The sequence below is a fragment of the Helianthus annuus genome, chromosome 3 (genome assembly GCF_002127325.2).
Source record: "Helianthus annuus cultivar XRQ/B chromosome 3, HanXRQr2.0-SUNRISE, whole genome shotgun sequence".
In the NCBI taxonomy this organism is placed as follows: Eukaryota; Viridiplantae; Streptophyta; class Magnoliopsida; order Asterales; family Asteraceae; genus Helianthus; species Helianthus annuus.
This window is the reverse complement of record NC_035435.2, coordinates 50,688,136-50,714,725: the sequence shown is the minus strand read 5'-3', so window position 1 is coordinate 50,714,725 and position 26,590 is coordinate 50,688,136. Positions and strand designations below refer to the sequence as shown.

The following is a 26,590-nucleotide window of genomic DNA, read 5'->3' as shown; positions in this document are numbered from 1 at the left end:
TTGTCTGATCAGCACAAACTTTCAGAAATGACAGTTTTAGTCCCTGTTGCATATTTAAGCCATTTCCAACACTTCTAAGGCCCGTAAAGCCAATTTTAAGGCCCTAAAATGATGCCTAAACATTGTGGACATGAAACATGCCCAAAAATATGCCAGAAGTTGGTTCATTTGGCCGTACGATCGCGATGTTCGCTTAATTACGACGGAATGCGCATAAGCGCGAAAGATGATCCAAATTACGCGACGAATGGATTTTTCTCATGCTAAACACTAAAATAAAATATTTTAAGGCTTGCATAAATTTTTGGATGTCCGGATGTATTCAGAACGTAAGTTATGCGCGAAAATGCAAACTTATGCACTTTTTGACGCTTTTAGTCCCTGAATGAGCATAAAGTTTATTTTAGCACACCGAACATCTCAAAGCCTATTTCTAAGCTATGTGAAGGATATTTAGGGTGTGTTTAACTTATAATCATGTTCCGGAATGTTCGTTACAGTTCAAATTGGCATACTTTCGCAGTTTGTCGAATTTAGTCCCTGTAAGCGAATAAACTTGATTTCGGCATACCAAACCTTCCAAAACTTATTTCTTAGTTATGTAAAGGTTATTTAAGGTATGTTAAGCCTATTTCACTATTCCGGAGTGTTTGTTGCATTAAACTGGTTATATTTACGCATCAGATCGCGTATAACCTTCCAGAAAGCGATTTAAAGTTCGAAATCGAACAAGAATTAATATGTGCAAGCGATACACATATTTATACAAATCCCAAGTATGAAATACAATATTTCATTGATTTGGTATTTGTTTGATGGTTGAAGTGACACAGGTGTCACAGCGCGGCGGAACGAAATAACCGCACATTGAAAGAAATGATGAACGCCATGTTGATAAGTTCTGGGGTGAGCCAGGAAATGTGGGGGGAAGCCATTCTCTCGGCTAATTATCTTTTGAATAAGATACCACTCAAAAAGAGAGATGAAACTCCATATGAGTTATGGAAAAGGAAGAAACTTTCATACAAATACTTGAAAGTGTGGGGGTGCCTTGCAAAGGTGATTATACTACCTCCTAAGGCTCTTAGGATAGGACCCAAAACTGTTGATTGCATATTTATTGGGTATGCGCATCAAAGTAGTGCACATCGCTTTCTTGTACATGAGTCCAAGAATCCTGATGTACACGTAAACACTATCATGGAGGTGAATCCTAACGTTGTGTCTTACTTTGAAAATGTGTTTCCTTTGAGAAGACAAACACATGCAACGTCATCAACACCTAATTTTGAAGTAGGTGAAAGCTCATCTACACCAGTTGATGATGTAGTTCATGATAAGACACATGAACGACCTGAGGTTGAAGAAAGTGATCGTATGTGAAGTAAAATGCCAAGGGTTGAAAAATCCTTCGGTCCAGACTTCGTTAGCTATATGGTTGAGGGCGAGCCCAATACATATCGCGAAGCGGTTTCCTCTTCAGAAGGACCTCAATGGAAAGAAGCAATAAGAAATGAAATAGATTCTATATTGCAAAATCATACTTGGGAGTTAGTAGATCTTCCACCTGGTTGCAAACCACTTGGATATCGTTGGATATTCAAAAGGAAGATGAAAACTGATGGAAGTATTGATAAGTACAAGGCTAGGTTGGTGATTAAAGGATGTAGACAAAAGAAGGTCTAGATTACTTTGATACCTACTCGCCTGTGACGCGCATAACCTCGATTAGATTGGTTCTTGCTATAGCGGCTTTAAGAAATTTGGAAGTTCACCAAATGGACGTTAAAACCGCATTTCTAAATGGCGATTTAGAAGAAGAGATTTACATGGAGTAACCTGAAGGTTTCTCTGCCCCTGGTCAAGAGGGTAAAGTATGTAAACTCGTTAAGTCTTTGTATGGCTTGAAGCAAGCACCAAAACAATGGCACCAAAAGTTTGATCATGTCATGATTGACAATGGTTTCAAAATAAATGAGTGCGACAAATGTGTTTATTTCAAAGACACAAATGAAGGTTATGTGATATTATGCCTTTATGTAGACGATATGTTTATCATTGGGAGTAATGATAAAATTATCAAAGCTACTAAAAGCATGTTGAAAGCGAGATTTGACATGAAAGACATGGGTTTAGCTGATGTGATTTTTGGAGTAAAGATCATAAGAACCCAAGATGGTCTTGTGTTAAGTCAATCACACTATGTGGATAAAATTCTTGAAAAATTCAACTCGGGAGATACGAGTGTAGCTCGAACTCCAGTTGATACCTCTCAACATCTTAAGAAGAATAAGGGAGATGGAGTTGCTCAGTTAGAGTATTCAAGAATTATTGGCAGTCTAATGTATCTAATGACATGTACTAGACCCGACTTGGCTTACGCGGTGAGTAGGCTAAGTAGATACACCAGCAATCCGTGCGCGGATCATTGGAAAGCTATCACGAGGGTGCTTAAATACATAAGATACACAAGAGATTATGGACTGCATTATACCCGACAACCAGCAGTGATCGAAGGATACACTGATGCAAACTGGATATCGGATAATAAAGATTCCAAATCAACAAGTGGTTACGTGTTTACACTTGGAGGAGCTGCTATTGCTTGGAAGTCTTCTAAGCAAACAGTCATAGCAAGATCCACAATGGAATCTGAATTTATCGCCTTGGATAAGTCAGGCGAGGAGGCGGAATGGCTACGTCAATTCGTGGAATATATTCCAAGATGGCCAAAGCCTTTGCCTGCCATATGTGTACATTGTGATAGCCAATCAGCGATTGGTAGAGCTCAAAGCTTGATGTACAATGGCAGATCAAGGCATATGCGACGTAGGCATAACACGATACGACAACTACTCTCAACGGGTGTTATCACAATTGATTATGTGAGATCAGCGGATAATATTGTAGACCCGATTACAAAAGGCTTAAGCAGAGAGTTAGTAGAAACGTCGTCAAGAGGAATGAGACTAAAGCCCGTGGTAAATGGGAATATGAGGGAAACCTAACTTAGTTGACTGGAGATCCCAAGATCTAAGTTCAATAGGACAACTTAATCATATTACCAAAACGGTCACTATGGGGAGTACTCCAAACTAAATAAAAGGGAGTTATATATACTTCCTAGTCCATTCTAATCAGTGACATTGAAGTGAGGCTAAGCATATGTAAGGTTAACGATTTCGGGAAATTAAATAACCATGATGCTTTTAATGATTCATGGGAATCAGCTATGTTAGAGAGAAGTGGGGTCACTTCAAATGGATTTGTGGGGTGCGCAAATCCTAGAGCTCTCGCAGAACCAGGCTAGTGTTCCAGGACCATAATAGGACACGACAATGAGGAGTTGGCCAAACCAGGGAGAGTATTGTGTGAAGTGTATTGTCGTTTACACAAATGGGGGTATGTTCAATGACATCGCGTCTACACACCGCTAGTAAGCTAAGTGCGCTTCACAAAAGAAGGTTCAAAGGCTTCAACCTACCTATCTTGCAATACTCAACTGTCGAAGTTTATCGTTGAAAAGTCTAAGGAAAAGATCCATTTCCATACATGTGGGGGATTGTTGGAAATTTGATGAAAATAGCATTTTTCATGTGGGGGATTGTTGGAAAAATAGGTGAAAATAGCATTTTTCACAAATATAGGAAAATGATTTTTTCCTATTTTGGACTAGAAATAAATATAATAAAAGGAGCGGGTTTTATATATTTATTTGTGGGTTTGTGTTCTATGTTGGAAGAGCTTCGCAACGAACTAAACCACGTCCAAAACCGAGCTAAGATGAATGAGATATCGATGCCCAAAGTTGGGTGTTTGAAACACTGAATGCTGAAACAAAAGGGAAAGTAGCACCTTGTCCCACATAGGAGGAGAGATGGAACTTAAATGGGTATTTAAGGTGGAACTCTCCATCCTTATTGTTTCATGGAAGCACACACTTATGTCCTCGTGAAGGGTGCAGAGCACCCTAACTCGCACTCGCACTCGCACACGCTCGCGCGCGCGTGGCGTGGGCGATGAGGCGCAATGTGGCGCACTTTGCACTTCGCTCGCATCGCCGCGAGCCGCTTGAGAGCCGCCTTTTTATTTTTGACCGCGCGCGCGTGGTGGAGCACAAGGGTTGCAAGGACCAAGTGGTAGGTGATGCGGCGCATGACGTGGCAGTCATGCACATGCGCGCGCGAGTACACATGGCACGGAGGCGCGCGATTGCGCGCATGGTGCATGGGTCCTGCTGTGTCGTGCGCGGCGCACCAGAATGAGCCAATATGGCGCGACTGTGTGGCGCGCTCGTATAGGCTCACAGGTGACGTGGCGCACGCGCGCATGGACTTGAGCCAAGAGGACGCACCGCGCATGGTGACGTGGCGCATGCGCGCATGGCAGTGAGCCAAGAGGACGCACCGCGCATGGGCGTGCAAACATGGGCGCGCGCGCAACAGGGTGACTTGCGCGCGCGCGCACTGAAGCTTCTAGCATTGAATGATAGTGCAGTTTCAGTCCAGCTTCGTAACTGACGAGTTAATAGGCTTTGACTGAGAATTAAATGACGTATTAAATTGCATTGAAGACGTTTAATGCAATTTAAACCTCTCATTTAATTCGTTTTTGGCTGTTTCAAACCAGGAGCTGTATAAATACAGCTCCATACCCACTACAGAGATACGCCAGTAACACAACAGCAAACACCACTTTCTCTCAAAAGCTTCTTGATCTTTCTCGAGCAGTTTTCAAGGTAACCTTCGGGTTGTAGGCGAACTCCGGTAGTACGCTGCTTCGGCTATTGTACCCTGGGAAACAAAACGAGTACTCTTAGGAGACTCGGAATTTGTTTTAAGGGAAGCGTGTGGACACGTGCCTCAGCCATTCTTCTTCTACCCCATTCTTGTATTTTGGTTTTATTTCAGTTGTAATCGTATTGTAATTTTGTTTTCTTCATTTTTGCATTGTAATCAGTAATAAAAATTTGTTTATTTTATTTATTTACGCGAACGGTTCCTACATTTTTCACCATATCACTATCATAACGTCTCTTAAAAAATGTGTAACGGTTACTGCCCCTTAGTTCCCATTACATTCCATTTTTTTCTCCTCTTTGAGCATTATTCTATAAATGTCTCTCCCTCTTAATGCCCCTATAACACCCACGGAAATAGTGTTGAAGGCGTTATCAAACCTTTCACGGCTCTATAATGCCCATTACGTATGACCTAATAGTAGGTCTCAATTAGCTCTTGTAGGTATCGGTTATCCCCATTTATAAAATCATGTGGTTTAAAGTCGTTAGAATTTACAATACCCAAAATTTAATGACCCACCTCAAACCCAAATTGAAATATCAAATTCTTAAGTACAACCTTAACAATTATATAAAACAAGTATTAAGTCCTCTGCGTTGCGGTGGGGACGTAAAACCGTGATAAATAGCATCAATGTGACAACACCGTCAACGACCACTAACACTGAACTTGCGACGTATTAATGCGGAAAAATTGGACCGAAATGTAAAATATAGAAAATAATAACTAAGTCGATTTAGGACGCGCGCGTTGTGATGAAACTATCAAACGGGAAAAAATGACGACATAAAAACGTTTAATCACACATACACGTTGCGTCATGTTAACTCGCAAAATTAAAAACAAAGCGTAAAACAAAACGTAAAAACTTTTGAACCACACACGAACGCTGCGTCGTGTTAACTCGCAAAATTTAGAACAAAATGTAAAACGAAAATTTGGAAAATATGAAAAGTATTGGGTAACAAAGTTGAAACTAAAAAAATTGTGAGGTTAAATTAGCAAAGTTTAAACTAAAAAAAGTTGAAACTAAAAAAAGTTGAAACTAAAAAAAGAAAGTTTTTGGTTAAAAGTATAACATCAATTATTATTATTTTTTTTTTTAAACCACGCTATACATATAATACAACTTCTTTATTTATCAAAATTTCTTTATGCATCAAAATATTATTAATTTATAATGGGTAAGTGACTTACCTTATCAAATTCTTAAGTACAACCTTAACAATTATGTGCTTCTTTCAAACGTTACATAAAACATCGATATATTCGTTTTACATGCATGCGATGGTTTACTTTAATCCGATAAGTAATTTCTTTAATGATCATTCATATACATACTGTTATAAATAAGCCGATTCGAGACGGTTAGTTTCCCGATGGATACTTAATAAATGGGTTAGGCTCCAAATAACGAAGATATAAAAGAACCTTGCAAATTCTGTAGTTTCTCATTCATCCAAATGTTTCTTAAATACAAGGAAATGATAACTAAAAATATATAAACATGCAAACATTGGATCGTGCGAACCTACTGGAAGTTGAGATGCAAAAAGAAAATAATTCTAACTACTACATACATAATAGACCCATCACAAATGTTACTCAGCTCGTTGATAATGTGAATCCACTATATAATTTACTTGTAAATATTATTTCAAGTGACAATCTTAGCAAGTTTCTTAGGATTTATATTAAATAGAATTTAAGTAGGTTTAGGATTAGTTCATGTTTAGTATGTTGGCCTTAATGGATCTTTGATCTCTAGACATGAATCGAACTTTAATATAAACTTGAATATCTTGTGCATGTGATTTTAATGAGTACAGGGATTAATACAATTTGAAATCTAATGCCTATTTAGACCGTGGGGTATGATGCGGTTTGGGTTGGGCTTGGGTTGAGGCATTTGTTGACATGTGGAATGGGAGCCCCCCCCCCCCCCCCCCGCCGGGTCCGCAGGGTATGGCGGGGCGTGGGTTGGGCTTGGGTTGGATCCACCGCGTGGCAGAATATTAAAAAAAAATTACAAAAAAAAATTATAAAAAATCACACAACATTTATAAAAAAAACCTACAACTTCATTAAAATTTTAAAAATTACATAATCCTAAAAATCACATAATTTCTAAAAATTACAAAATAACAAACCTAGAGCGTTAAATAAATTTCAAAAAGGTCGATCTTGTCGAACGCCTTTCACTCCTTGCCTCGAAACTCTATGTTCGCCACCGCCACCCGGTCCTCGTGGCTTAACTCGCCGCTCGGAACGGCTTCGTAGTAAGCCTTGAAACGCTCGAGCTTGGGCCGTATCTCGCGCCATTTATGTTGGCACGCGTTGAGGTTGTGGCGGTCGTTACCGACGTTATGTCGGTAGGCCGCGAGTGCGTCCGGCCAATATTTTGTTTGGGCCGGTGGCCGGCCCTTCATAGCGTCAACGACGCTAGTGACGAGTGTCATTTCTTTTCAATGGGTCCAGGATGCCATAGCGGGTTCGTGGGATGGGGGGACCAGTGAGTTAACCGGTGGGGTTGGGTTCGTGGGATGGGGGGACCAGTGGGTTAGCGGGTTCGAGAGAAATGGGTAGCCGGTGGGGTTGGATTCGTGGGATGGGGAAACCAGTGGGTTGGTTGTTGGGAGAGGGTGGCGGTTTGGTTTTCCCCAACCGTTTGAATTTAAAATTCAAAATTAGAAAAGTCCGCTATGACGTGGCTGGTGAACGAATGGGAGGCAGCCAGCTAGCATGTCCATACCGTCTCACGCCCGACTTGAAAGCCAAGCCCCAAGGGCCACGCCCCAACCCAAGCCCCATACCCCATGGCCTTATACTAATCTAAAAGGTACGATCCGATAGACGTGTCTCTTAACAAACTGTTCTGTCTTTTGATCTTGTGGCTCTTAATTGATTTGAAGAGGTGTGTCTCTTCCTTCTGTGCTTGTTGTCGTCGATCAGTAGATGCCCCAAAGGGATGTGTCGATCCCTTTAAGGGTCTTGGTTATAACCTTTCATCTTTACACCTTTAGTCCCCGCACTCTGATAACTAATCTATTTACAATATAAACTATCTATTAACTATTTACCGAACAATCCTCGAACTTAAGGATGTGAAGGGATTATAACTTCATAGTATAAATTTAGGGTTATGTATATTTTTATAAAGAATATTAGACGTGCTGGTCTTCAAATCGTTTGTGTTTGGTTTTATGTGTTCGTTATTGGAAGTCTAAGTCAACACTAATTTAGTCACCAACCAGTACAATAAAACAAGGGCTATTTCAACAGTCTCAAGAAAAGGAGAGCATAGGCCTATATATATTAATGCCAAGAAAAGCATGCTACACCCCGGTCGCAAAAAGAAAGAGCTGCCTGTCACTAGTAGTTATACACAATATAAGCCAAACATACATCACTACTGAGATGGAGAGAACAGATTCAATATTTCAGCCCCCAACTAATGAGAAATATATTACAGTCCTTAGCATTGATGGTGGTGGAGTAAGAGGTCTGATCCCAGCTGTCATCCTTGAATTTCTTGAAGCTAAACTTCAGGTACAACATATGATTTTGTATCACTTTATTGAAAACTTGAGATTCAAATGATCAAGATCATGGGTGCCTGTTATCTTATTTAGAATTCTGGTGTGGTTAATTGTTCAGGAAAAAGATGGAAAGGATGCAAGAATAGCAGACTATTTTGATATAATTGCTGGGACAAGTACTGGTGGTCTCATTACGGCTATGTTAACAGCTCCAAATGAGAAAAGGCGTCCTTTGTTCTCGGCTCAGGAAATCAAAGAATTCTACCTCCAACACTGCCCTAGGATCTTCCCTCAAGATTGGCGGTAATAAGATCACTCAATATTAATATGGGATAATTACGATCTATTAAAATATTCAACGAAGTTAGAATTTACAAGTCAGACTAAAAAGAGTTAATTACTGTTTTCGTCCATGTGTTTTGTCAAAAATCACTATTTCAGTCCATTAGTTTAAAAATTGTGATTTCAGTCCCTGTGGTTTCACTTTCGTAACCATTTCAGTCTGTGAAAGAATCATCATGAAATTCGCTGAAACCATAGGACTCATTAAAAATGAATTTCGACCATGTCTGTGAAAGAATCATCATGAAATTCGTTGAAATAAGGATTTTGGATCGAAAAATTGAATTAGCAGTGTTCACATGGAGGAACTACATCCGCACGAAAGTACTTCATTTGCACGAATGTAGTACATGCGCACGAAAGTACTTATTCATTCCAAAATTAGCTCATTCGCACCAAAGTAAAATTTTCATCCATTGGAATGTACCCAAAAAATCCTTTTTTTATCGTATTGACGAGACGAGTATTCAGAAAAAAATTGGTAATCAAATTTTTTTTCGAGATTTTAATGACAAATGCGGGTTGTTCGGGGACACCGATGAGGGCTTCAGAGAATAGATATGATGATGAGATCACAAGGTTTTCAAGATAGTGGAGTAGTCATTGATACCTATCCAGACTGTTTATCATTTGCTATAGTGACTATTAATGAGCCAATAAGAAAATACCGGCATGGATAAAAAAAAACGCACTTTTGTGGCCCAAAATAACGTATTTTCCACATAGTTGAGTTTTTCTGTGAATAGATAGGACTGAATTTGCCAAGTTTGATGGGGAAATTTACGCTCTGTTCCCGAGTTAACTTAATGAAGGAAAAGAAAAGAAAGTAAAAGTGAGAAAGGAAAGGACGAGAAAAAAAAGATGTCTTTCCCACCATTTCCTCCCAAATCGGAAGGAAAGAAAAAAACTAAATAATTTAGTCTAGTTTTCCTTTCATTTCCTTTCTTTTCCTTCCTTAAATGAAACTCGGGAACACGACATGTTTTATTTTCCTTTCTTTTCCTTCCTTAAATGAAACCCTGAAACACAAAATATTTTTGTTTTCCTTATGTTTCTTTTCGTTTCCTTCCATTAGTAAACTCTCGAACACAGTGTTAGTGATAAGTTTTAGAGAAGTCATAATTTTCAAAAAATGATGGGGAATAAAAATTTCATTAGAATATATTTAGAATATATTGAAATTCCGACATTTTTGAAATTCAGACGTGCAACAATGTTCGGGTGGTTCCGACTTCAGATTGTCCGGGGATGCAGAGTATCTGGATTTATTTGTTTGTGATCATAGGAAATTCACATTCTTCAGATCGTGACAAGATTGATGTCTTAGGGTTTGAGTCCCGAGTCTTAGTAAAAGCCGGATAGCAGGATTACCTTCAGGAGATGCATTAGTATTGTCGATACTTAAAAGATATCACACCTTCGTATGGATGTAATTTCGTATAGATGTAACACATTCGTGAGGATGTAACTCATTCATGCGAATGTAACTCATACACACGGACAAGCTCATCCACACGGACGTGCTCGTTCGTCCCAACCTCTATAGTGCCATGTTTTCGTTAGTTGATAAGTTTTGGAGATCCCAGAAGGGTAATGCTAGAGAAATTTTGTTTCTCCAGCTTGTAAACGGTGTAAACTCTTTCGGTATGAATGGAATCATTCGACTTATGACAAATCTAGCAAGATTTCTACCGAATTAGTACCATCCTATCTAAACTTCCGTCTAAACCCGCTGGATCTGGAACCTACAAATCTTTTATCTTCATCATGGTCATCCATCCTGACCTCAGAGAAAGGTTCTCTAATCATCACATATTTTAATTTTTAAGTGATTGTGTTCTCTCACTCTCTGGGTTAGAGAAGACTAGAGGCTTCTCTTTAGACCTTAGAAGAAGAACAGAGGATCGTGTCTCCATTCATAGAAAACTGTGAGAGATGTGGAAAGATGTCTTTCACAAAGCCTTTATCAACAAATGATATAATTAAGATTCTAAGAGTTATGACAAGGCATTGGCGTTCAGAAGCTTATAAAGATTTGTATTTAAACAACTTCCTGTTTTGTGAAGTGCTAGATTTTGAAACTACTGATCATGCTATATACATAAGCTTCTAGTTTTTATTCATTTTCAGTAGTTTAGGTTAAAAAAACTTGACAACTCCGTATTAACCTACCATCTTAACTCTTCTTTGCTTTTCCAATGATTGGTAAAAGACTTTTAGAACATATCATTTATGGGGTAGGAAGAATACTGGCTGTTCTTGAACGTTTTCAAAATTCTTTCGATATTTCTCAAAAAAACATGTGTTTGATTTGAAAACTAACTTTGACAGTTCATGCAAAATTTCCCTTTTTTGGTATCAGCAGACTTTGAGAGAAGTGTGTAGCACTACTACTGGTAAATAAGGAGGTGATTGTAACCTCACCAGTAGTTTGGCTTTCTCTTGCTGGTGGTAGTGATGAGTGACTTGTCAATTTAGTGATTTCAAACTCCTGTTTTAGGAGTCCAGCTGTTAGGGTATAGTTATGGTTTAGCTAGACTTAGCTTAAGGCATTTTAGTGACCATCTACTTGAGATTGGAGACCCTAGCTCTTAGCTTATTCCATCAATTTCTTAAGTTTAAAATTTTGGCATCATTCAATTTAATGAAATCATCTGCTCACCCACCAGAGGTGGTTGTATCATTAGATGTATGAAGTAGGAACTACTTGCAGGGACAATCTTGTGATGCCCCTTGTTCTTCGTACGGGGGACTTCCAACATTTTATAACATTCTTAGAATGCATTTTGTTATTGTTGTTCTCTACAAGGTGGTCTTACCTATGTTTCTAGTGTCAATCTGTGATCTAGTTAGATCATTCAGAAGAGTAGAAGCCTCACTCGTAATCACATCAAAAGGATATACCTAAGCTGGATTTCACCATTCCTTCATGTGGGTTAGGATATGAACTTTGTGACGTCTGAGCAATTATCTGGAGTTTTATCTCTTTGATATGTTGGTGAAATCTGCTCTTTTTATGATGTTCGGATGTTCATCCTTCATGAAAGATATTTCCGATGTCTTTGCAAAGACAAATAGAAGTTTTGAAAGATTAAACCAGTACTTTTGAGACTTTTCTACAGACAACTAGAAAATATATGAGAGGTTTCAGGTTTGAAGTGGTCAATAAGATCAGATGTGAAAAAGTACCATTGGTCTTTTTTTAGTGAATATGTGTGTGACTCATGTTTCTTTTGAGGGTAGTGGGCTATTGTATAAGAACGTAACATATCAAAATATTTGTGGATCGTTTCTGCCTTAGGATACCTTAGAAGAGCAAACTTCCTTAGGATAGACAAGGGTAGTAGGGCTAATTTTGAAAAATAAAGTGAGAAAGTGAGGGATTATAAATCATACCTGTGTATCTAGCCCTTTGATGTGGAACTAATGGATAGAAAACCAGTTATTTATGAAAATGTTTGTAGAGACTACTTTGATTTTGATTCCACAAATATTGGTATCTAGTTCATTAGGGTTCCAACATGATGCACACCCTTAGACTCATTTACTTATAATATTAATGTGTACATAAGGTATGAAAATATCTAGGAACTATCTTCTACTTTTAGTGATACCTTGGTGTGTTACTAAATGGCATGTTCTTATAGTCTTTCCATTTATTCTTGCATATTTTTTTGCTTCCTTTTATATAATAGTTTTTGTTGTTCCTTTCATGCTTTATGTATTTTAAAACAACATTGACGTAATTTTAATTTCTTTAATAACAGTTATAAATTTAGAAAAATTATCAAGAGCATAAGGGGTCCACTGTATGATGGACAATGCCTCCATGACACCATAAGGGAGTATCTTCCAGACAATATCAAATTAGGAGATACATTAACAAATGTAGTTATTCCAGCCTTTGACATCAATAAACTCCAGCCAGTTATCTTTTCCAGCTATGAGGTTTCATCTTTTTTTTCTCTTCTTCTATGACCGTACAATATAATTTTTAGTGCTACTAAACATAAGGTTTATATACATAAATTTAACGTCTAGTGCGCCTTATATTACTAGATTAAGGAAAAACCATACATGAACTTTAAGCTGTCGGATATTTGCATAGCAACATCAGCGGCGCCAACATATCTTCCTCCCCATTATTTTGAGACTGAACGTGAGAAAAAAAAGATTGAATCTGAGACCACAGACGAGAAAAAGAAGATTGAATACCAGACTATACAGGAGAAAAAGAAGATTGAATCTGAGACCATACACGAGAAAGAGAAGATTAAATTTAATCTTATTGATGGTGGCGTGGCAGCAAATAATCCGGTAACAATACTTTCGCGCACTATGGTACATGGAAAATAATCAGCCCATGTTTGAACTACGCTTTCTTTACTTATTTTTTGTTGACAATCACAACATGAAGTTTAAACTCACAAAAAGAACAAATAACAATTTATGAAGACCAGTGACAACAAATGGGCTTCGCCATTTGAAACTCCCTAGTTTTTGTCTTGTTTCTGTCGATTTTATTAAAAATAATATAATCTAAAGGGTGTGCCTATTGGCACACTAAAGTGCCTATTGGCACACCAAACCCTAGCAAATTTAGGGTTTATCTACGTAGCGTATTGGTCAATACGCAGCGTATAGGGTTAACCCTCTACGCTGCGTATTGACCAATACTCAGCGTATATAAACCATGGATTTCAGTGCCTGACAACCAATCATTGCACAGAAAACAAGGGTTATATACGATGCGTATTGGTCAATACGCAGCGTATATAAACCATTAGATTTTTTGGGTCATTTTGGTAGGTTTGAGGGATATTTTTTCACAAAGTTTAAATACGCTGCGTATTGACCTCTAAGGAGCGTATATAAAGGTCTGAAAATGTCTTTTATACCCTTGTTTTGAGGCTATACGAAGCCAAATACAAGGGTAGTTGTGTCATTTTCGTCTCATACGTTGCGTAGGGACCTCTAAGGAGCGTATATAAAGCTCCATTTTTGTATTTTTTTTTATTGTGTATTCCTTTGTTTATTTATAAAAAAAAAGAAAATTATTTATAAAAAAAACAATATTATTGGTAAATAATACAAATATAAATTATAAAAATAAATAATAATATAAATATTATGAATTATAAAAATTAAAAAAGAAAACTATTTATAAAAAAACAATATTATTGGTAAATAATACAAATATATTGTTTTGTTATCGTTTAAATTAAATTATCGTATTCCTTTGTTTATTTATAAAAAAAGAAAATTATTTATAAAAAAACAATAATATTCGTAAATAATACACATATATTATATTGTTATCGTTTAAATAAAATTATCTTATCGTATTGCATCGTATCGTATCGTATCGTATTGCATCGTATCGTATCGTATAGTGTATAATATATAAGTCTCGTATAGAGGCCTATACGGGTGTTATTGTATAGTATAGTATCGTATCGTATAGTGTAGTATAAGTCTCGTATAGGTTTCCTATAGTTCTTGTATATGCATATAGGATTAGACGGGACCTAAACCACACCTATACGATACGATATCACACTTATAGGCTTATACGAGGTTAATACATGACCTAAACCACACCTATACGATACGATATCACACTTATAGGCTTATACGAGGTCAATACGTGACCTAAACCACACCTATTCGATACGATATCACACTTATAGGCTTATACGAGGTCACGTGACCTATACTACGTTATACGATACGATATCACACTTATAGGCTTATACGAGGTCAATACGTGACCTATACGACGCTATAGATACGATATCACACTTATAGGCTTATACGAGGTCAGTACGGGACATATACTGTCACACCCCAACCGATGGCGGAAACATCGGGATGAGACGTACAAACTGTTCAAAGACATCATAACACTAAATGTGACAATAATTAAAATTTCATTTATTAATATCTCAAAGTTTCATACATAATGTCAAAAGGAAATAACAACATAAACATAATTTATTTCATAGGTGGGTTTCTAAGCCATCCTATTTATTTCTTCCCTTCTTGTATCATCACCCTGCAGTATGCATTTAAAATAAAGTCAACAAAATATGCTGGCGAGTATACAAGTTTGAATATAGCATAATAGATTTAAAATAGTTTAACATGATCAAATCAACGTGAATACTTGAGTTCATATCAACAGTTATACTCGTAACGATGAAATCTATGTGTTCAAACCAAAGTTTAACGCAATTAACATAGCCTAACCCTCGAAAGGGTGGTAACATAGAATAAAAACCTAACAATACCCATAATATTATGGGAGGGGCGTTACAACCTACAGCGCTGCCATTGTTAGGGGAGGCTTGCAAAGTTAATGAACACACAGTCATAAATGTTTAACATTAGCATAACATGAATAACATGATTCAAATAGATTCACAAGAAATGTGGATAGATAGTGCAAAAATGTTTAACATAGTGTTTTTGATATAGGAAATGCATACTACACCCAGAAGTGTAAAATAGAAAATGGGTCATGTATACTCACCTTAGGTTGCGTTGCGTATTTCTTGGAATAATTAAGAATAAGAGATTTCCCAAGAGGATGTGCACTAGAGAATTACCCTATTAATTTTGAGGATTTGTTAATTATAGGGAATTTAGTGATTATTTGAATAACAAGGCAAAAAAATAAAATTAATATAAACATGACTAAAATAATATTCATACGTTTCATTTTAATATTTGGTAATTAACGAAATAAATAACAATTTACATGAATAATAATAGATAATATTTCTAAAATTCTAGATTATATAAATTATTAATTTCATATATATATAGAATGAAAATTCTGATTTTAAATAAGTAATAAATCTGAATAAGAATAATAATTCACATGAAAATAAATAATAAAAATTCTGATTTAGAAATAATAAAATAATAAATTCTGGTTATATAAAATAAATCTGATTAATAATTCGAATTTAAATAAAATAATAATTCTGTTTATTATACATATATAAAAATGATAATATAAATTCTGATTAAAATATAAATTCTGATTATAACTCTGATTTAATAAAAATAATAATTCTGATATTTAAAATATAAACTCTGATTTAATAATAATTCTGAAATATAAATTCTGGAAATAAATAAAACAGAAATAAAAATTCTGATTTAAATACTACTTCTGAAATATAATTTTCTGATTTAAATAAAATAGTACATCTAATATTATAATATATATTCTGATATTAATCTGATTTTAAGATATAATTTCTGATTTAATGAATAAAACAGAATAATAATTCTGTTATATAATTAAATTCCAGATTTTAATAATATATCAATAAATCTGTTTTAATAATAAAAATAATAGATATATTAAATAAATCTGTTTAAATATATTAACAATAATAATAATATTATTAATAATAATAATAATAATAATAATAACAATAGCAGTAACATGTATATATATATAAAAGAAAAAAAATCGAATACGGTAATACATATGCAAACGAAAAAGAAACGGGAAACGGAACGGTTACCGGCGGTTCGACGGCGGTGGCTGATGTTCCCGGCGGCGTGATGGTGGTCGGAGGTTCTCCGGCGGTGAAGGTGGTGGATAAAAACGAGTCGAGTTCGGGTTCGGTTATCGTTTCGGTTTATTTCGGTTTGTAAAGGGACGAAACAAGGAGGATTGATGGTGTTTAAATAAGAAATGCAGGTCGTCGGTTACGAGATAATGGACGGTCACCGGAATTCCGGTTAACAAACGAAGGGTCGAAGAAGAAGAACCGTTTGGCGGTTTCTTTGTTTAAATTCGCGCATTAAAGTCATTTTAAATACAATTGAATCTCAACATATGTCGGATGTGGTATTCCCGACCGAGTGGTTAGTCCGTTGTATGTTAAGCAAAACGTCCCGAGTTCGAATCCCGGTTCCACGCGATTCAACCATTTTTTTTTATAACTGTTAGTATTAACTAACTGGGTTAGTCACTAACTGAGTTTTCTAACTCAGTTAGTGTCCCCCTTTGATAAAAACTGACCTGGTTAGCTGATTTAACCAGATTTAGCTAACTGGGTTAGTTTAACTAACCAAAACTAACCAAAAATCATTTTCTTTTATAATTCTTTTGTTTTATAACTTTATTTATTTAATTTAAATTATTAATTTACTTATTTGTAATATTAATAAAATAATATAAAAATCATTTCAGCCCAAATTTTGATATTTTTACCAAATTAACGTATAAATTCCCAATTTTTGTACGGTTTAGGGTAATCTCTTGGCAACGATGAATTTGAGAGCTGAGATTTAGATGGAATTTCACTGTTTTTACGTGTTTAACATAGTTTCCACAATACATAGCATTCAAACACAAATAAGAATAAAATCACGCACTTTCGTTATGATTTCAAGTCTCGAGTACGAAAATTGGGAATAAAACCAAATACCAAAAAGGTACAACTTACAAAAATAGAAAGTACAAGTAGACTTGTCAAAAATGGAAAGATCGAAAATACGAGGTGTCACAGTCTCCCCTACTTTAGGAGATTTCGTCCTCGAAATCTTAAGAAGAAGACTGATTCGTGTTCCCAAACTTGAAATGAAGATAACGCTCAAATATAAAGTTTCGTTGAAAACGAAAAAGAGTTGGCAACTACCTTTGAGGTAAGGAAATCACCCCTAGCTCATTGGTGGAGTTGAAAATTGAACGAAGCTAATTGTCAAGGTAAGGAAATCACTCCTATCTTGATGATATTAGCATAAGATTCAGAACAAACCACATGACACACTTAGTTAACAAGATTAACGTATCACTGGCATGTGAATAAACAGGTCAACCCATCGTGTACCGCAATTTAAAGACTTAACATGACCACTAGAATACGGGCGGGCGCTACTCCTATAGCACTACGCATAGTGCTATACATGTTAAGGTGTGGGTTAAAAGACAAGTTCATCACATAAGAATAACCCAGTAATCACGAATCCAGTATAACATATTAGTATGCATGTATTAAATTGAAATGAAAAACATACAAATGTAAAACACAAGAAAATTAAGATAGCATAAAAAGAGATTTAACGTAAAACATAATAATTGAGATAACATAAAAAGAGATTTATCAAAAAAAAAACATGGATTGTCACGGAACGTAACATAAGACTATTCCAAAGTGAATCGAAATCCTTTTCGAATTAAGGAGACGTGCTTTGGCCTAATAGACAAACACTCTCATCGAGGAGCGACTAACGATGTTTGTCCTTCTAGTTACTACACGTCCTTAATCGATTGGGAAAATCGAAACTTTGGCGAGATCGAAAATCAAGGAATGGGACTAGTTAACAAGATGCGAGTTTCACCTCTAACTTGATAACATCGTACCCTAATGTGGTTGGTACTTATCCTAAGATAAGGGTCCACTAGAATATGAAATGGAAAACTCCCAACAAGGTTTGGATATCACTCCTAACTTGAGGGTATATTTCGTGCAAAAATCAAAGTATAGCCGAGTGAAAATCATCACCAAGTGTGGGAATCACCCCTATCTTGATGAATCATTTCGATTGTGTTGTAAGAGTGTCTTCAAAGCTTCCATGTGTGTATTGAGTTAGCCTTAGGAAAGGCTTGTATATTAGAAGTCCAACAGAATAGAGGGAAGCAAAGAAGAGAGAAAGGATTATTGTCTTTAACAGCAAATAAATGAGAAAGCTCATAAACTATAGACTAGGCAAAGCAAGACATTCCTAATTCCCTATAGTTATGGCTCTGATACCAATCTGGTATCAGAGTACTCCTACTATAGACTGGGGAAAGGTATAGGAATTCTACCTAATTCCCTATAGTTATGGCTCTGATACCAATCTTGTGACAACTCGAGTTTTTGACTTTCACTTTCGCATTTAATGCGCGTTGACTTTGACTTAGACTGTTTAGTTGTTGGATTGTGGACTTGAATTATACGAGTTGTGTGTTAATGAAATATATTGTCGTTTTGCCTACATGTTACTATTTGTGGTGATAGAAAATTAATATTAGAATTGTTATTATTATAATATTATTAACTTAGTTCGAAGGATCCGAAGACCTCGAAACATATCCTTCGACAACATGGTTCGAACACGAAGCACATCCTTCGACATGGTTTGGCCCGAAGGATCACGAAACATATCCTTCGATATGTTTCGGCCCAGTTCCTTCATGGGCTTGGCCCACTTCCATAGTATGTTTAAATACGAAAACATGCATAGTCGGCAGTTTTTCAGTAAAACCCTAGAACACTCTTAATTTGTGACGGCAATCACAACCCTTACGGAGACCTTGCTGATCAATTCTTTGTCTTCTACCCCGGTTAGTATCCATATCGGTTTGGTGATTATGTGTTTGATTTACCATATATGAATGTGCTTAACCGGTCGGATCGTTGTATGATGATAACCTGATTTAATCGGTTGTGTGTGATTCATTATTTACCAATTGTCTCGCAATATGTGGTTGGTATAGACATCGGATATAGGTTAATCGGATTGATCAATATTGTAATCGGTTGGTATATACGTTTTGAATGATAGTTATGTTGATCGGATTGTTACTCCATGGATTCACACATTGATATTGATTAGTGTAAACTTGATGTGTTTCAAGGTTAAACTGATTGTATGTAAATAGGATTGTGTTCATTAGGGTTCTTGAGAAACAACTTGAATTCAGCCTGTTTGATCGATGATTTGTGTTGAAACTGTTAGGATGTCATGTTGACCGAAGGATAGCTTTGGTCGAACCATTGTTATGATTGACCGAACCATAGTCTGATCGACAGATAGTTGGACCGAAAGATAATTGGACCGACAGATAGTTGGACCGAGAGATAACATGGTCCGAAGGATAACCTTCGGTCCGAAAGATAATGGACTGTCGAAGGATGAATTATGAAGTATGAATCGAAAGATGTTAGGGTTTTGCATAATGTCTTGAACAATTGAACATATGTTGAATTAATTGACATGCCATGCTTGGTGATGAACATGTTTGTGTAATACTACGTGTTGTGCTGATATGCAAACTGACTGCTGTGTGAACAATTAATTGCATGCGTAATATTCCGACCATGAACTGATTTGCTATACGTGTATACAATAGGACGTGATTGATTAACTGTGAGCGTGTGTACTTATTTAGCATACCGAGCAAACCAAGGTGAGTTCACACTCTTACCAAGGCATGGGGTTCCCGGGGTGTTGGGAATGGGATTGAAAGGTTGATTAGATACTCTATTGACACTATGACTAGACTACCACATCACTATCCTCGGTTGTGAAGGATACCTATAGCTACGAGTAGTCTAGTGGTTAGGAAAACGTGGAACACCACCACAGGAAAACGTGGAACACCACCACAGGAAAACGTGGAACACCACCACAGGAAAACGTGGAACACCACCACAGGAAAACGTGGAACACCACCACAGGAAAACGTGGAACACCACCACAGGAAAACGTGGAACACCACCACAGGAAAACGTGGAACACCACCACAGGAAAACGTGGAACACCACCACAGGAAAACGTGGAACACCACCACAGGAAAACGTGGGACACCACCACAGGAAAACGTGGAACACCACCACAGGAAAACGTGGAACACCACCACAGTAAAATATACAAACGGCCCAGTAGAGCCACCTATTACAAATGAACTTACTATTACGCATTTCCTTTATGTGAACTCGCTCAACTAGTTTGTTGATCATTCTGTTACATGCCTTGCAGATCGCTAGAAACTTGGAGCTTGCACTGGAGAAGCGGGTCGTTGTGGACAAGGATCGTGGCTTTTCCGCTTTACTATTGTGATACTTAAAACTATTGATACTGGTTTATTTACTATGCTTCCGCAACACTTTTGAAACGATTTAATGTTTGAACACCTTTTGTATTGAATGGATGGTTTTCATTTACTTTATTTAATATTAAATGCATGTTCAATATGATTGGTGGCTTGATCCTGGTCAGCCACGCTCCCAAGCGGTGATACTCCGCAGGTGGATTTTGGGGGTGTGACAGATTGGTATCAGAGCCATTGGTTATAGAGAACTTGGTTTTAATATGGAAAAACGTTTTTTATTAAAACCAGACTATAACCAGAACAGGGCTCTCAACGATCCACAACGACGCTTCGCTCCACGTGCAAGACTCAACTTCCTAGGTAATAAGGTTTATGTTTATTGCCTATATGTTAGAATTTGCATAGAACTTTGCTCGTAGTATGCTTACATTACCTTGCTCACAACTTGTCATTGCATGAGAATCCTTATGTGCTTACACTCTTCTGTCATCGCACTATTCGCGAACCTTTCTCACTTATGTTGCCTTTGATGTGAAGATCAATGGCCGCACGAACTACCATGACTCAAGCCCAGCTAGAGGCTCTCGTTGCTGCGGCAGTTGCAGCCGCCCAAGCAGGTAGTATACCCTGCAGTATAGACACTAGGATCTTTAGATCCTACATTAATTCTCGTACTTAACTTTGCCCTATTCGTACACAATAGGTCAACCCGCTCAGCAACAGCCTGGGTGCACCTTCAAGAATTTCATGGAATGTCGTCCTAGTTCGTTCAGTGGCACGGAGGGAGCAGTTGGACTCCTCCACTGGTTTGAAAAGCTCGAGTCGGTTTTCGAAATGTGTGAATGCCCTGAGGCTCGCAGGGTGAAGTTCGCCACTGGCACACTTGAAGGGATTGCGCTCACTTGGTGGAACGCACAAGTGCAGATCTTAGGGTTGGCAGCTGCTAACGCCACCCCATGGAACGACTTTAAGGAACTCATCAAGCGTGAGTACTGCACGCGTGAAGATATTCATAAGTTGGAGGATGAGCTCTACAATCTGAAGATGGTCGGATCGGAAATTGAAGCGTTTACTAAACGGTCGAATGAGCTGGCCGTTCTGTGCCCAACTATGGTGGATCCTCCTTACAAAAGAATCGAGTTGTATCTCAAGGGATTGGCCCCAGAAATACAGAGCCACGTTACCTCGGCTAACCTCAACAACATCCAGGAAATCCAGCGTCTCGCTCATCGCATCACCGATCAGGCAGTGGAACAGAATAAACTGCCTAAGCGTGTCAGTGCTACTGCTACCGCTACTGCTTCTACTACACTTGCTACTCCCAGTGAAAGTAAGAGAAAATGGGATGGGGATTCTAGCAAGGGGTCAGCATCAGTACAGTCACAAGCCCAGCAGCGAAGGACAGACAGTTATCAGAATCCCAGTCAGCACTCCTCTAGCAGCCACAGACAGGGAGGGTATCGAGGAAACCTTCCGAAGTGTAACACCTGCAACAAACATCACAGTGGCCAGTGTAATAAGGTTCGTTGTCAAAGATGCCTCAAGATGGGTCATGAGGCCAAAGACTGTAGGAGTCCACGGCCTGCAAATCAGAACCAGCAACTCCCACCGCCAGCTCCACAGAACCAGCAGCAGCAACCACAGCGTGGAAACCGGGGATGTTTCCAGTGTGGGGCAGAAGGACACTACAAACGCGATTGTCCTCAGTTGAACCAAAATCAGAACCACAACAATAACCAGGGCAACGGGAACAACGACAACAACGGGGGAAACAACAATAACAATGGCAACGAGGCAAGAGGTCGAGTTTTCATGTTAGGAGGAGGAGACGCAATGAACGCTAATTGAACTTATGACTTCTTTTTGGGTTTTTCATTATTATGTTTCCGCTATTCGAACAGAGTTTGGTTTGAACATCAAATGTCTTGGGTTTTATGAATTATTTTAACTACTATATTTTATGTTTGATGTGATGAATGGTTTGATATTATTGAACACACCTGCCGTATTTACGGACTTTACGAACAGGGTGCGCAAACCTTGTCTTGACAAGTTCGTTATTGTCTTTATCGACGACATTCTGATCTACTCCAAGAGTCAGGAGGAGCACGAGCAACACTTACGTCTTATCTTGGAACTTCTTCGAAAAGAGCAACTGTACGCAAAGTTTTCAAAATGCGACTTCTGGCTTCGTGAAGTCCACTTCTTAGGCCATGTGGTGAACAAGGATGGGATTCATGTCGATCCATCCGAGGTAGATTCGATCAGAAATTGGCCAGCACCACGTACACCGACAGAAATACGCCAATTCTTGGGATTGGCGGGTTACTACAGGCGATTTATTAAAGACTTCTCCAAGATCGCGCAACCACTTACTATGTTAACACAGAAAGGTGTCGTTTACAGATGGGGTAATACGCAAGAGACCGCTTTTCAGTATCTAAAGGATAGGCTTTGCAGCGCGCCTATTCTCTCACTGCCCGAGGGCACAGATGACTTCGTGGTTTATTGTGATGCATCCATTCGGGGACTGGGATGCGTGTTAATGCAACGCGACAAGGTTATTGCTTACGCCTCTCGTCAACTAAAGGTTCATGAACGCAACTACACGACGCACGATTTAGAGCTGGGAGCTGTTGTTTTCGCGCTTAAGATATGGCGACACTACCTGTACGGTACCAGGTGCACGATTTACACCGATCACAGGAGTCTCGAGCATATTCTTAAGCAGAAGGATTTGAACATGCGTCAACGAAGATGGGTTGAATTACTGAATGACTATGAATGCGCCATCAAGTATCATCCAGGCAAGGCCAATGTTGTGGCTGATGCCCTCAGCCGGAAAGACACTCTACCTAAGCGCGTGCGAGCGCTGCAGCTTACTATTCAGTCCAGTCTTCCTGCACAGATACGAGCTGCTCAGTTAGAAGCACTGAAACCCGAAAATGTCAAAGCTGAAGCCTTACGCGGCTCAAGGCAATGCATGGAACAAAGGGAAGACGGCGCCTACTATGTAACGGGGCGTATTTGGGTCCCACTTTATGGCGGTTTACGCGAACTCGTAATGGACGAAGCACACAAGTCTCGCTACTCGGTACATCCAGGGTCGGATAAAATGTACCACGACATCAGCACTACATATTGGTGGCCTAGTATGAAGGCCCACATTGCTACGTACGTTGGAAAATGCTTGACCTGTGCGAGAGTCAAGGTCGAATATCAGAAACCAGCTGGCCTACTTCAACAGCCTACGATACCACAGTGGAAATGGGAAGAAATTTCCATGGACTTTGTTACAGGCCTACCGAGATCTCAGCGTGGGAACGACACAATATGGGTGATCGTGGATCGACTCACCAAGTCTGCACACTTCCTGGCTATTAAGGAAACGGATAAGTTCTCCACTCTCGCAGATATCTACCTCAAGGAAGTTGTTTCGAGGCACGGGGTGCCCATTTCTATTATTTCGGATCGGGATGCACGATTCACGTCAGAACTACGGCATGCGATGCACAAAGCGTTTGGCTCACGTTTAGACATGAGCACAGCATATCACCCTCAGACGGATGGGCAGTCTGAGCGAACTATTCAAGACATGCTTCGAGCGTGTGTTATTGATTTCGGCAACGGCTGGGAAAAGCACCTCCCTTTAGTGGAGTTTTCGTACAATAACAGTTATCACACCAGCATTCAAGCCGCTCCATTCGAGGCATTCTACGGACGTAAATGCCGGTCACCTCTCTGTTGGGCAGAGGTGGGGGATAGTCGAATTACGGGTCCAGAGATTTTAGTGGACGCTATAGAAAAGATTGCACAGATACGACAACGCATGACGGCAGCACGCGACCGTCAGAAAGCCTACGCGGGCAAGCGTAGCAAGCCTTGGAATTTCAGGTCGGGGACCGGGTTTTATTGAAAGTCTCACCCTGGAAGGGTGTGGTTCGATTTAGTAAACGAGGCAAACTCAATCCACGGTATGTTGGACCATTTGAAATCACTGAAGGAATAGGCCCAGTAGCCTACAGACTGAACCTACCAACTGAACTCGGTGCAGTTCACAATGTATTTCACGTGTCAAATCTGAAGAAGTGCCTGTCAGATGAGACCCTTATAGTTCCTTTTAAGGAACTCACTATCGACGAGCGGTTGCAGTTCGTCGAGGAACCAGTTGAAATCACGGACCGGGATGTTAAGGTCCTCAAACACAAGAGAATCCCTCTTGTCCGAGTTCGTTGGAACTCCCAGCGTGGTCCAGAGTATACCTGGGAACGCGAAGATCAGATGCAAGAAAAGTATCCCCAGTTATTCGAAACCAATGCATCCACTTCTGAGGCTGAAGCTACTACTACTGAATTTCGGGACGAAATTCCAAATCAACGGGGGGATGATGTGACACCCCAGGAAAACCAGTGAACGATACCTAGCTTCCTCAGTAAGTGCGTACCAAATTTCGGGACGAAATTTCTTTTAAGTTGGGGATAATGTGACAACTCGAGTTTTTGACTTTCACTTTCGCATTTAATGCGCGTTGACTTTGACTTAGACTGTTTAGTTGTTGGATTGTGGACTTGAATTATACGAGTTGTGTGTTAATGAAATATATTGTCGTTTTGCCTACATGTTACTATTTGTGGTGATAGAAAATTAATATTAGAATTGTTATTATTATAATATTATTAACTTAGTTCGAAGGATCCGAAGACCTCGAAACATATCCTTCGACAACATGGTTCGAACACGAAGCACATCCTTCGACATGGTTTGGCCCGAAGGATCACGAAACATATCCTTCGATATGTTTCGGCCCAGTTCCTTCATGGGCTTGGCCCACTTCCATAGTATGTTTAAATACGAAAACATGCATAGTCGGCAGTTTTTCAGTAAAACCCTAGAACACTCTTAATTTGTGACGGCAATCACAACCCTTACGGAGACCTTGCTGATCAATTCTTTGTCTTCTACCCCGGTTAGTATCCATATCGGTTTGGTGATTATGTGTTTGATTTACCATATATGAATGTGCTTAACCGGTCGGATCGTTGTATGATGATAACCTGATTTAATCGGTTGTGTGTGATTCATTATTTACCAATTGTCTCGCAATATGTGGTTGGTATAGACATCGGATATAGGTTAATCGGATTGATCAATATTGTAATCGGTTGGTATATACGTTTTGAATGATAGTTATGTTGATCGGATTGTTACTCCATGGATTCACACATTGATATTGATTAGTGTAAACTTGATGTGTTTCAAGGTTAAACTGATTGTATGTAAATAGGATTGTGTTCATTAGGGTTCTTGAGAAACAACTTGAATTCAGCCTGTTTGATCGATGATTTGTGTTGAAACTGTTAGGATGTCATGTTGACCGAAGGATAGCTTTGGTCGAACCATTGTTATGATTGACCGAACCATAGTCTGATCGACAGATAGTTGGACCGAAAGATAATTGGACCGACAGATAGTTGGACCGAGAGATAACATGGTCCGAAGGATAACCTTCGGTCCGAAAGATAATGGACTGTCGAAGGATGAATTATGAAGTATGAATCGAAAGATGTTAGGGTTTTGCATAATGTCTTGAACAATTGAACATATGTTGAATTAATTGACATGCCATGCTTGGTGATGAACATGTTTGTGTAATACTACGTGTTGTGCTGATATGCAAACTGACTGCTGTGTGAACAATTAATTGCATGCGTAATATTCCGACCATGAACTGATTTGCTATACGTGTATACAATAGGACGTGATTGATTAACTGTGAGCGTGTGTACTTATTTAGCATACCGAGCAAACCAAGGTGAGTTCACACTCTTACCAAGGCATGGGGTTCCCGGGGTGTTGGGAATGGGATTGAAAGGTTGATTAGATACTCTATTGACACTATGACTAGACTACCACATCACTATCCTCGGTTGTGAAGGATACCTATAGCTACGAGTAGTCTAGTGGTTAGGAAAACGTGGAACACCACCACAGGAAAACGTGGAACACCACCACAGGAAAACGTGGAACACCACCACAGGAAAACGTGGAACACCACCACAGGA

The 26,590-nt window shown here is 38.6% G+C and overlaps 1 protein-coding gene across 1 annotated transcript; it reads left to right on the top strand.

Annotated features, from left to right (window-relative positions):
- Window positions 1-8,031: 8,031 nt before the first annotated feature.
- LOC110877596 (patatin-like protein 2) lies at window positions 8,032-13,171 on the top strand. The gene is made up of 5 exons (XM_035988536.1): window positions 8,032-8,351; window positions 8,460-8,641; window positions 9,776-9,787; window positions 12,484-12,631; window positions 12,743-13,171. Exons 1-5 carry the CDS (start codon window positions 8,121-8,123, stop codon window positions 13,037-13,039), a joined length of 870 nt encoding a protein of 289 aa, XP_035844429.1. The 5' UTR covers window positions 8,032-8,120; the 3' UTR covers window positions 13,040-13,171.
- Window positions 13,172-26,590: the final 13,419 nt, after the last annotated feature.